General features: G+C 47.8%; 3 protein-coding genes and 1 non-coding gene across 6 annotated transcripts in view; all 4 read right to left on the bottom strand.

The window, feature by feature from the left end:
* Positions 1-11,782, bottom strand: part of LOC125952409 (uncharacterized) — a 310,728-nt gene that overhangs the window by 233,917 nt on the left and 65,029 nt on the right. The gene's annotated exons all lie outside the window — the stretch shown is intronic.
* On the bottom strand, positions 47-4,225 carry LOC125952296 (lysosomal alpha-mannosidase-like). The gene is made up of 6 exons (XM_049681699.1): positions 3,719-4,225; positions 3,418-3,520; positions 2,736-3,343; positions 2,536-2,669; positions 658-2,467; positions 47-581 (listed from the first exon to the last, which is right to left on the bottom strand). The coding sequence occupies exons 1-6, from the start codon at positions 3,923-3,925 to the stop codon at positions 111-113; spliced, it is 3,333 nt and encodes a 1,110-aa protein (XP_049537656.1). The 5' UTR covers positions 3,926-4,225; the 3' UTR covers positions 47-110.
* Positions 5,621-5,692, bottom strand: Trnap-agg (transfer RNA proline (anticodon AGG)). The gene has a single exon. It is a non-coding gene; the product is annotated as a tRNA-Pro (tRNA).
* LOC125952300 (lysosomal alpha-mannosidase-like) lies at positions 6,817-11,507 on the bottom strand. The gene is made up of 5 exons (XM_049681706.1): positions 10,220-11,507; positions 10,052-10,154; positions 9,380-9,987; positions 9,181-9,314; positions 6,817-9,108 (listed from the first exon to the last, which is right to left on the bottom strand). The coding sequence occupies exons 1-5, from the start codon at positions 10,343-10,345 to the stop codon at positions 7,053-7,055; spliced, it is 3,027 nt and encodes a 1,008-aa protein (XP_049537663.1). The 5' UTR covers positions 10,346-11,507; the 3' UTR covers positions 6,817-7,052.

Genomic DNA, 11,782 nt, shown 5'->3' with positions numbered 1-11,782 from the left:
GAAGCTAATGGAAACTCTGCTCAAAGGCAATTGTTATGTTTGGATGTGGTCTAATTGCAAATTTATTCTAAAACAAAACCTAGCGTACTAATAGGACATTTCAGTCTCCTCTATGGCTTGTACTCCAGCTGAAAGATGAAGGTTCTAATCTGCATCGGATTCAGTACGATCTCGTAACCATCATCGGCAACGTTTCGTGGTTCTCCGACAGCATCGCGCACCGATCGCCGGTAAGTAGAACGAACGGTTGCTCCGTTGACAGTTGCGGTCGCGGAAGTCACATTCGGTACTGCTACCACCTGGTTAACGGCGTCGAATACGAAGTAGTCCGGATCTGGTTTCCACTTTAGCCGGCTGGATTCGCTCTTCAGCTGGTTAGCTCCGAGCGTCATTTCACGGATTTCTTCGATGCTAAACTGACGGAACACGTCCTGGACGTTGAACCGTACGGGCTTCGAGTAAAGTGGATCCTCGTCCGCTTCCAGCAAATGCTCGAAGCGTACCAGAATGCTGTTGTCTTGCCACGGTTCGAACGTCAGCAAATGGACGTTCAGTGGGAGTGATAGTGAGAGAGCAGAGTACTGAAATAATGGAAAACATATCATCGTAGTTTAAGTAACAAGTAATTCCTTTATCGACCGACGAAGGAATACTTACAATGTTGGTGTACTGCTTCTGCCAGTCGTCGTACTTGAAGTCACTCGCATCGCTGAAGAACAGCCAGTTTGGCAGCAGAACACGGTTCTGCAGGAAGCGCTCTCGTGCTTCGATCGTTGGGCTTGCTTCGGTGTTCTTCGCACCGAACAGTAACCAGTGTTTACCGCGAGCGACCAATCCCTTACCGAAGGCCTTCTCATCGAGCGGTTCCTCGACACCGAATGCATCATCATGCAGTAGGCGTCGATGCACCATCAACTCGAGCGATCCGTCCTCCAGACTGGAGCCACCTTGAGAACGATCATTCAGCACCGCCAACCGAAGGTTATCATCCTCGAGAGCGATACGGGTCGTAACCGGATAGTAGTTGCCCGAGATCTTCTCCATCAGATCTAGCTTCCAGGTGTCGCGGTGATTTCGTACCCGTTTAATCATATCGCGCCCATTCGAGTCAGTCCAGAAGACGCCATTCGATTGGATGGCGGTATAGAAGCGGCTTACAATCTCTTTACCAATACCATCGGCCACCGGAATCGGTCCGACCATCCACTCGAACTCGACGTGCGACTCATCGGCATACACGCGTACCACCTGACTGATCCACTCGTTAAACACCTGATGCACCTCCTGGACCGTTCCTCCACGGATCACTTTCAGTTGCACCGTCTCTGTGACCGTCTTCTCGGTACCGTTCGGTCGGAAGATGTACGCACCGGATGAGCGATTACGGAACTCCTCGTTGTTACCGAGCGCACCTTCGTAGTAGACGAATGATTGCCTCAGTCGGTTCGTTACACCGTCGACCGTGATCGAGCTGAGGAATCCGCTAGAGTCGAAGCTGACGTTCAGATACTTGTTACCGATCGTGACTTCCTGCGATTGCCACCGGCCTGGATCGGCGAGCGGTGTTGCTTCGGCAACCGAGGAGCCTACTGGTTGATTGGACATTTCGTGAATGAAGTCATCGAGCGTATCAATCGCACGGTTGACAAAGTACGATTTGTAGCCCAACGGTGGCAGCTCATTCGCTAGGAACACCAACTCCGAGGTGGCGTTGCTGAACCGATAGCTAAGCCGCTGTACCGCCTCCGGAATCGGCACAATCTGGGCCGGGACCTCCACGTTTCGGTAGTCACGTACGACGAAATGCCCGTCGGTGATCGGTACCCGGACATACTGGTGACCGGCGTGAGCGAGCGGATTGTAAAGCGTGATCGTAAAACTATCCTTCGATTCCGTCAGCTCACACTTGCTCACGTTCAGCAGATGACACGAACTGAAGTCAAACTTGTAGTTGGGTCGGGGAGAGACTCCTGGGTGCTGCTCTTGTGCGCCAGACTCCTGCTCGGCTCGTAGCGATCGACGATACTTGGGATCAACAATTTGATTCAAGATGGCCTGCGTGTTGGCACCGCAAGCACCGATCGCACGATTCAACATCCTAGCGTAATCGTTGGCCACGTGTTGCTTCTCGGTTCCGGTAATGGCATCATGGTGCTGCATCACTCCCAGCGCCTCACGCAATATGGTCAGATGCGGTTCCATGTGACTTTCGCGTACCGGTGCTAGTGCGGTCAGTTGCTTGCACACCTGGAGGAAGTGATTGCCGATGCGCTCGAAACGCTTGCTGGTCGGTCGGGACGTGTAGTACCCGGTCCAGTAGGAGTGTGGATCGGAAGCGTACGGGAAGAAGTCGTCACCCTTCGTTGGCCAGGTGATCCCGGTGTCGTGCAGTGCCTTCAAGTAGCACGATGGTGTTGAGTAGAAAACGTTCACGTTCGTACCATTCGATTGACGAGCGTTAGTGTACCTGTAAAGAAAATAACGATGGCTGTAGATGATCTCGGTCAATGTGGCATGCACCGTCAGATCTCTTACTTGATCAGTTTGTCCATGTTCTTGAAGTATACATTAGCATCCATGTACGTAAAGTCACCTCCCATCGTGAGGATGATGTTATTCGTACGGTAGCTCTGTGCCTGCAGATCGACGTAGTACAGGAACTTGTCCACCTGAAACAGAAGGAGAGGAAGCATGATCCAACTGCTGGATTCAACGCATCCGGGGCATTACCGTACCTTAGCCTTCACGTTGTTCTCTGCCGAATAGCGCCCATCGATGAACGGCTCGTCGGAGCACAAGATATCGAAACAGAACCCTGGTGGTGCCTGATAAAGGTTATACAGCACGCCGGTGAATAGGTCCGCATCGTCTAGGTTGGGGCTCGTTTTCCAGATCATCTCCGCCCGTTTGTGCGTCATACGCTCTTGCTTGTCCTGATAGTCGAGCCGTCCGAAGAACAACCCATCGTAGCCCATCTGTGCAAAGAGCGAAGCTTGTTCGCGCGAATGGCCGAACGGATCAATCTGCCAACCGATCCGGGGACGTCCACATTCACCGAACGTATCGTTCAGCAACCGTAATCCCCAAGTAAACTGATCGACGATGCTGTGGTAGTGGGCAGCGGCCTCATCGTTCATGCTCCACGCTCCACCGATAAACTCGAGCCGACCTTCGTTGACTAGCTGCCGGACCTGGTCTTGCAGTTCCTCCGTCTGCTCGTTGAACCACTTGAAGAAGAAGGCCGATTCGACGTAGATGAACTTGCGCTCCGGATTGGCGAGCAGCGATTGAATGACCGAGTCTAGGATGTACTGCACCCCAGCCTTCTGGATGGTTGTTTTACCTATCGAGGCAGGGAAAAGGGGAATTGTTTATTGAGGTCTTGGCGGACCGGTTCCGGTGCACCGCGGGACTCACTTCCATAGTAGTACTGATCGACCGTCTTCAGCCAACCGACGTCGTCATGCGTGTGCGGTACCAGATGCACGTTCAGCATACCTTTCTTTGGCTTCGGACATGACTGGAAATGGCATGAAGATGGACGTAGATTAAGCACATAAATCGAAACCGTCTAACGTGAAAGCAATGGGCGTCAGCATTGAACCATTCCGGCCGATCGGGCTTATCGGTTTAAAAAGCGAAACATCCTCAATCGTGCTGAGCCCAGTACGACTGGTTGATGATCGATACCTCCCCTCGGCTCGCAAAAAACACCTACCTGATAGCCGCACGCTTGTCGATCGAATCGACGACCGAATTCCGTCGACTCATCACTTTCCGACATTCGCTTCACGAATGCATTACCGGAGCGCCGCGGTATACCGAATGGAACACCGGAAACCGGTGCCAACGTGAGGGCAACGAGCACAATCAGAAGCACAGTCGTCACCAGCATCGCACCCAAACCGTGGCCACGAACCAACATGATGAGGCCCTTTGGCGTGGTCCTCCCGCAAACTCAATTAAGATCACACCGAAGGCTCACTTGATAGTTGGACACACTTTGGTACACACAACCGAGTCACTGTTCCATTCGTAAAAGCCGGTTTCGGTTCCCGGGGGTGGTGCCGGGGGTTCTTCTCTCGATTCTCGGCACGTTCCAGGGTGGTTCGTGCTGTGGACTTTATATGCTCGCGCTTGAAACTCGTTTCTCGTGCCCGACCGGAGACGCGGAGACCGTTGTGCGTCCACTTTCTACGAGCCGTCCGGGATGAGTGACCATCGATTCCCGGAGTTGCGCACCGCTAACCGGTGCTGCTGGCGCTCGCGATCTGCATTCCAAGAAGAGACGACGAGAGAGAAACGATGGAACCCCATTTCTCATCATTGTCGCACGCAAGGTATGAATGGAGAGCCAGAGAGAGAGAGAAAGAGAGAGAGCTGGACCGAGCGCGATCAAAACTGATAATGACCTACGTCCGCTGGCTGGCGATCGTTCGCTCGCGCCGGATCTCGCGGGGTACTGTGTGTGTATGTGGCGCCAACACACATCATCCGACGACGACGACAACCTGCGCCAACAACGCGGTTTGTTATTGTTTTTTCTCGATCCAGCGCGTTGCTTTTCCGCTTTTGATCGCGTTGCTCTTCGTTCACCAGTCGCGCTAACGAATTGTCTTACTTTCGAACAATTTGCGCTGCGTTCGTTTGCTGCGTGAGGCGTGCCCGCAGCTTGACGCCAATCGTGGTGGCGCAAATGAAAGCGAAATTTCCTTCCAGCCACACACATACCTGCCACGATTGCGGGAAACTGATTTCATGCGTTGCGTTTCGCGGTTTTTTGCTTGCTAAGCTGAACGGAGGGAGGCCGCCGACGGACGGTCTGGGTGCCAGCCAGATGGCAGAGAAAAGCATTAAAAATGATTCCAAAGACCCCTTCACATGCACACACACACACAAGCGCACGTGGGCGCTAGATAGCCGGGAGGCAATTTGTCGGAAGTGGTCACTTATCTCCGGCGAATCTCTGCTGGCGATCGAAAGCGAACCTCCAATTTGATCGTCCCGGGATAGAGAAAGGCAAAATGCAATCGAAAAATTTGATTTTGTGTCGACGGACATAGAGGATCGTGGCGGCTGTGCGGTGGTGTTATCACTCCAAGATGCCGCCTGTTGCCGACGAGGGTCATCGATGTTGACGGCAGTGGTGATAGCCTCTTCAGAGGGTTAAGAATAATCGGGCGTTTTAACCAGCGATCTTTGCTGAAGTGCGACGGGTACTTTACGTCCCAAGTGCTCTAATTAAAGCTGTCAGCATTGGTAATTCCATTGTTAAAACAATAATGATTGATGCACAGGCACTGGATGAACTACTAGACAAAGTACTTATGCCGGGATTTACAAAACCAATCTCGAATCATCAGTGGTTCAGTTTTCTGAACAAAACAGAGTGTATCTAGATTACTTCTGTTACTCTTAATCAGTCACTGCTACTTCTGTTACTCGTAATGGTAAACAACTTAAACGCTCTCCATCGTCGCACACTTGAGGCGCTAAAAACCCACCACGCACAACATAAAATTGATTAAACGCATTCCATTAAGCGGTAAACATGCTTTCAAACAAACATTTAGCAGCAAAAAGAGTTTCACTCTGCTTCTGGGGGGGAAGCAGTCGAGGTGGGCTCGTCCGGGATTTGAACCCGGGACCTCTCGCACCCTAAGCGAAAATCATACCCCTAGACCAACGAGCCCCTTGAAGGTGGTTGAGGTGGTTAAAAATTCCAATCGCTTTTTTAGAAAAGATAAAACAAGTGGCACGTCGAATTCGATGCAACCAGTGATTGTCTCGACGCACAATCTTATCGGGGATGGTACTTGTCTTATGAAATGCGAGTATTTTATCGCTCGCTTGCATCGACCCGGTAATCGGGTCAGTCTTGACACTCGCCCTACTTTGGCATGTCAGCGATATGTCACGCAGCACACGGTCTCTTGAAACCAAGCATAGATCACAAGTGGTATGGCGAAATAAAACAGTCGGTTTTATCTTCTGAATGCACGACGCATCGGAGATAGGGGAAGAAAATGAGAGCAGATCTTGTTTACCGTTGCTTGCCTCATAAGCGCATTTGTCAATGCACATCCCAATCGTTAATTGTGAAGTGTTCATCAGTGGATCGATAGTTTCGATTGCTTTGTTGATTGTATCGGAATCAAGTATTCAGGCATCAGTCAAGTGGACAATATGTTAGAAGAGCCTTAATACGCCCATTTTCTACAAATCACGTAGCACGGCTGAATGAATGACACAATCAAATGTATTACTTCATGCTACAGTCTAATGCAATGATTTAAAAAAAACTTGATTTGAAATAAATGGTTGCAGTCTTGACCCAAATAAATGTTTAATGCCATAATAGAAAATATGACTTCTTAAACGCAATTATTAAATAACACTTTAATCCTACTGTACTATTCGTCTGGAACATTCAATCAAGTATAATCAGTAAAAGCAGATTTGAGAAAGATTGATTTGATGATTATCTTTCTAATAGATTGATAGTAAGCAGAACTACCTATTTGAAATACTAATCGTTTCAAGTGACTCTTGACTAGTTGTGTTGAGTAGCAACTAACAGTTAAAACAATTAAGTAAGAAGTAATCAACTGATTATTGTATTAACGATACTCACCAATTTTCCAACCAACCGCCTCATTTACGTTACTTGAACAGTTTATTAGATAGAGTTGATTGTAGTCTAATTATTTTATGCTGATATTCATTGCATTAGAAAATCATTTTAGCATATGAACGATGTATTAAAAGAATTTAAATGTCATCATAATTTCATGTAATTGTTTATGTTATCGCTTGAATTATGCTTTATTATTGCGCTTTTTTACGCTCCTCTATTCGACACTAATCGCATCTGGTGACTATGTCCTTACCCGTGCCAAGCATAAGATCACGCAGTTTGGTCATGTTTCATTCGTGTTCTTCATTAAATGTTTATTTAATTCCAATGACAAAGAAAACGATGGGTGATTAGTCTTATTTTCATGCATTCAACAACTAAAATATCTATTTCAAAGCAAATAGAATTGGCCTGCCTAACGACGCTTTACAACAAAAGTCCTAATCTCCATGGGCTGCAGTTCTATGTCGAAATCAGTGCTGCTTTGCATAAATCGTACCTGTTCTACCTGTTTCTTTGGGTCGATTTCATTTGATTCAAAGCTAAAGTGCAAACGTTTCGAATCCTGCTTCCACTGGTTAGCACCTAACGTTGTCTCGTGGATACTTTCGATGTTAAGAGCAAACAGCACATTACGTACGTTAAACTGTACTGGCTTCGAGTATACTGGATCTTCGCCTTGTTCAAACAGGTGCTCGAACCGTACCAGCACGGTTCCATCCTTCCACGGTTCCAGCGTGAGAAGGTTTACATTTGGCGGCAACTGTTGCGCGATAGCGGAGTAAATGTTCCGGAAACTGCTTAGGTACTCATCGTAAGTGAAATCATCGGCAACAGCATTCACGAAAGTCCAGCTAGGGAGTAGCACTTGGTTTTGCAGGAATCGTTCCTTGGCCACCAAATTAGGGCTACCATCCTTACGTGAGGAACCGAAAATAAGCCAATGTTTGCCTCGTGCTACTAGTCCTGCCCCGAACTGAGTTTCATTCAGAGCCTCTCCAACTCCAAATGCATCATCTCGGAGCAACCTACGATGAACCATCAACTCCAGCTGTCCGTCCTGCAAGCTAGAACCACCCTGGGCGCGATCGTTGAGGAGAGCCATACGATAGTGCTCATCTTCAATCGCGATCTTGGCGGTCACGGGATAATAGTTGCCTGAGACCGGTTCCTGCAGCTCTAGCTCCCAAGTTTCACGCTTGTTCCGTACTCGGCGCAGCATCTCGCGACCATTCGAATCCGTCCAGAACGCTCCATTCGAAGCGATGTCCGAATCGAAACGAGAAATGATTTCTTTGCCCGTTCCATCGTCGATCGGGATGGGTCCAACAAGCCATTCCAGCTCGACATGCTCCTTGCCCGGATAGACTCGAATCACTTGACTAATCCACTCGTTGAACACCTGGTGCACCTCCTGGACGAGATCGGTTTTCACGACCTGCACCTTGACAGTTTCGGTGATTGCCTTCTCTGTGCCATTCGGTCGGAAGATGTATGCTCCGGATGATCGGTTACGGAACTCCTCATTGTTTCCGTATGCTCCTTGGTACCAGAAGTAGTTTTGTTTGAGCGAATGAGTCTCTCCGTCGATGACGATCGAGCTCATGAATCCTTCAGCGTCGAACAGAACGGTCAGATGTTCGTTGCCGATGCTAATGTTATCCTCCTGGCTGACCGCCATTGGTGTGTTGGACGACACTGATGACTTCTCCTTCGAAACATAGTACGATCTGTAGCCAACGGGAGCGATCTGCTCGGCATGGAATACAAGCTCGTGAGTGGCAGAGCTCTCACGGAATGGCAGATCGATGACAGAGGCTGGAATCGGGATCAACGTCGATTGGACCGTTTGTCCACGATCGTTACGCACGAGATAGGATCCCTCGGGCACTGGCAGTCGCACGAAGCTATCGGAACTGTACCCAAGAGGATTGTACAACAGCACAACACTGCTATCGGCACCTTCCGTTATGTCGCAAGCGCTGATGTTTTGGTTTTTGCAGTAGTTCCACTCGAATTGGAAGCTGTTCCTCTCACCAGCCAGTTGATTGAGGGCCGAGCGTGTATTGACACTGCATGCCTCGAATGCATTGTACAACATGCGAGCATAATCGTCAGCGACATGTTGTTTCTCGGTCCCGGTAATGGCATCGTGATGCTGCATCACTCCCATCGCATCACGCAACACGGTCAGATGATCCTCGTAGTACGCTTCCTTTGTCGGAGCGATCGCCGACAGCTGCTTACAGACCTGCAGGAAATGGTTTCCTTCACGTTCGTAGCGCTTCTGGGTTGGCCGGGAAGTGTAGTATCCTGTCCAGAAGGAGTGGTAATCGGACTCATACGGGAAGAAGTCATCGCTTTTCGTTGGCCACTCAATGTTAGCTTCGTGGACGGCCTTCACGTAGCAAGACGGCGTTGAATACAGTGCATTAATCTTCGATCCTTCAGCTTGGCGCGCGTTCGTGTATCTAGAATAGGAGACATATCGTGCATTACGTTCAATGTTTCTCAAAGAAGCCGGTGCTACAGTTAACACTTACTTAATAAGTTTGTCCATGTTTTTGAAGTTCATCACTGCGTTCATGTAGTTGAAATCATCGCCCATGGTAAGAATGAGGTTGTTCGAGCGATAAGACTCGGCCATCTTCTCCAACCAAGTGATAAACGTGTCAATCTACAATCGAAATTGTATCCTTGAGTACATGAGTTAAACTCCACTGTTAAATAAAGATACGTTACCTTAACCTTAACATTGTAATCTGTGCTTCCGTAATCATCAATTAGCGGATCATCGTTACAGAGCACATCAAAGCAGAAACCCGGTGGTGCCGAATAGTGGTTATAGAGTACGCTCGTGAACAAATCACTGTTCGACAAGCTGCTACTGGTGTGCCACACCATTTCCGGCGTTTTGGTTTGCATCCGATTGTTCTTATCTTGATAGTCGAGCCGGGCAAAGAACAACCCATCGAAGCCCATCTGTGCAAACAGTGACGCCTGTTCGCGTGAATGTCCGAACGGATCGATCTGCCAGCCGATCCGGGGCCGTCCGCACTCTCCGAACGTATCGTTCAAGAAACGCAATCCCCAGGTGAACTGATCCACAACACTTTGATAGTGTACGGCTGCCTCATCGTTCATGCTCCACGCTCCACCGATAAACTCGAGCCGGCCTTCGTCGACCAGCATCTTAACGGTTTGCTGCATTTTCGGTGTCTGCTCGTTATACCACCTGTGCATGAAGGCCGACTCGACGTAGACGAAGCGACGATTGGGGTCGTGCAGGAGCTCTTCCACTACCGAATCGAGGATGTACTGGACGCCTGCCTTTTGAATATTGTTGCGACCTGCATTTTGAACCAGAATGTATTCTTGAGGTTGCTAAACACTGGAATTATCACTTGTACTCACTTCCATAGTAGTATTGATCGACCGTTTTCAACCAACCGACATCATCGTGACTGTGAGGCACGAGATGCACATTAATCATTCCCTCTTTAACAGCTGGGCAGTTCTGTAAGTAACACATCGTTTCCTTTAGTGTATACAGTTTACTGATCACTGTTTGTTGCTTCTTACCTCGTATCCACAGCCAATGGATTTACCAGCGTGGTGCGCCCTTGAGTGATGTACAGGGCTTGCCGTTGCGGCGGACAATAGTCCACAAACAACGGCTATCAGTAATACCGGGCACCGGGATTTCATCTTCGTTAAACGGACTGGTTCATGTAGAAAACACTAATCTGCTTGGCTCTAACTAGATCTGATGTACTGGCTTTTAATGGGCTGACTTCTTTTGACGCTGTTGATTGACTGCTAACCGAAACCGCACGCTGCTGATAGTGGCCGCGATCCGGCACTGTATGCGACCGACCCGCGAGAGTTTTAATTTATAATGAGTTACCCTAGCTTATCACTTAACACACACTGCTACAGCAACGCTGGTAGTGTGGTCGTTGTGTTTGCTTCCTACTCCTGGTTGGTGCTAAGGAACCTACTCTATTTCAAGAGCTTCTTGTTTGTTTCATAGCATCCCGAGGGGAATGGGAACCAATGGCACCCAGCAGAGTTTCGAGCTGAGATTTCTATATAGTAGCTATCGCTGACAGGGAAGCTGCCGCGATGAGTCGCTGTTTGATGGATTGGTATGAGACCATACAGCTGTCAGGTCGAGATATTCTAGAACGCTGAGAGAATGGTTATCAATTTGTGTTTACTACTGGACGCTTTTGGTATCTCCTAATTAAGGGTATACGACCTTAAGTTATCATCTAGAGTGCCAGTGATGCTTGCTGGTGGTACAATCTTGATTATGTCAAACCTTTTTCATGGTACTTATCATTGGTTATCTTATATTTAAACGATGACTTCCACGGAATAACGGTATTACCCAATTGATAACCGTTGGGTTCAAATTATACAATTCATTATGGTTGTGCACTGTCATTGTTTTGAAAATCTTATCTTGTCGATTCGTGACTGAGCATGCATTAATGATATTGTTTGGAATGATACATTAAATCTTGTTTTAAATTTGGTTTACCGGCTGAATACATATTGTAAGTAATAGATAATGAAAAAAATGAGCATAAAAATAGAAACTAAAGAATAAGGGCGAAAAGTTTCACCCAATTAGAATAAATACATTATTCTTTTTTTAATTTTTGTGGGTTTCATTCTTGCAGAATAAAACAAATTGATTACTGCTTGCTAAGGAAGCAAAGTGTTTTTTTCGTCTTATTCTCAGCTACTTCTAATGATCATTTGTTCATGCCTTTGGTGGATCAAACTAGAAATGCGTTAAAGCGTATTGTAAGTTATCTTGAAGCTTGATGATATCGGACGCCCGATTATCAAACCATTTTCGGTAGCTTAGGCAGCGTTGAAAATTGACTTTGTTTCTGTCGCCAAGTAAGTGATTTGACCTCCCAAAACGCGATGGGCGATCAGATCCAACGGGATGTTACATAGTTTAAACTATTGGAAATACAACTAGAAATGCATGAACATCGGTAGAAAACGGCAACCTACCAAACCATTCACGAGAATTCGTTTATAAAATTGTGTAAAATGTGCATCGCTTGGATGATCGATTACAGAACGACGATGGCCGAAATTTCAGCGTACAGCATGATCGCTTGT

Source organism: Anopheles darlingi, chromosome 2 (genome assembly GCF_943734745.1).
Source record: "Anopheles darlingi chromosome 2, idAnoDarlMG_H_01, whole genome shotgun sequence".
Taxonomy (NCBI): domain Eukaryota; kingdom Metazoa; phylum Arthropoda; class Insecta; order Diptera; family Culicidae; genus Anopheles; species Anopheles darlingi.
Note: the sequence above shows the minus strand (reverse complement) of the source record. Positions and strands in the feature narration are given on the sequence as shown.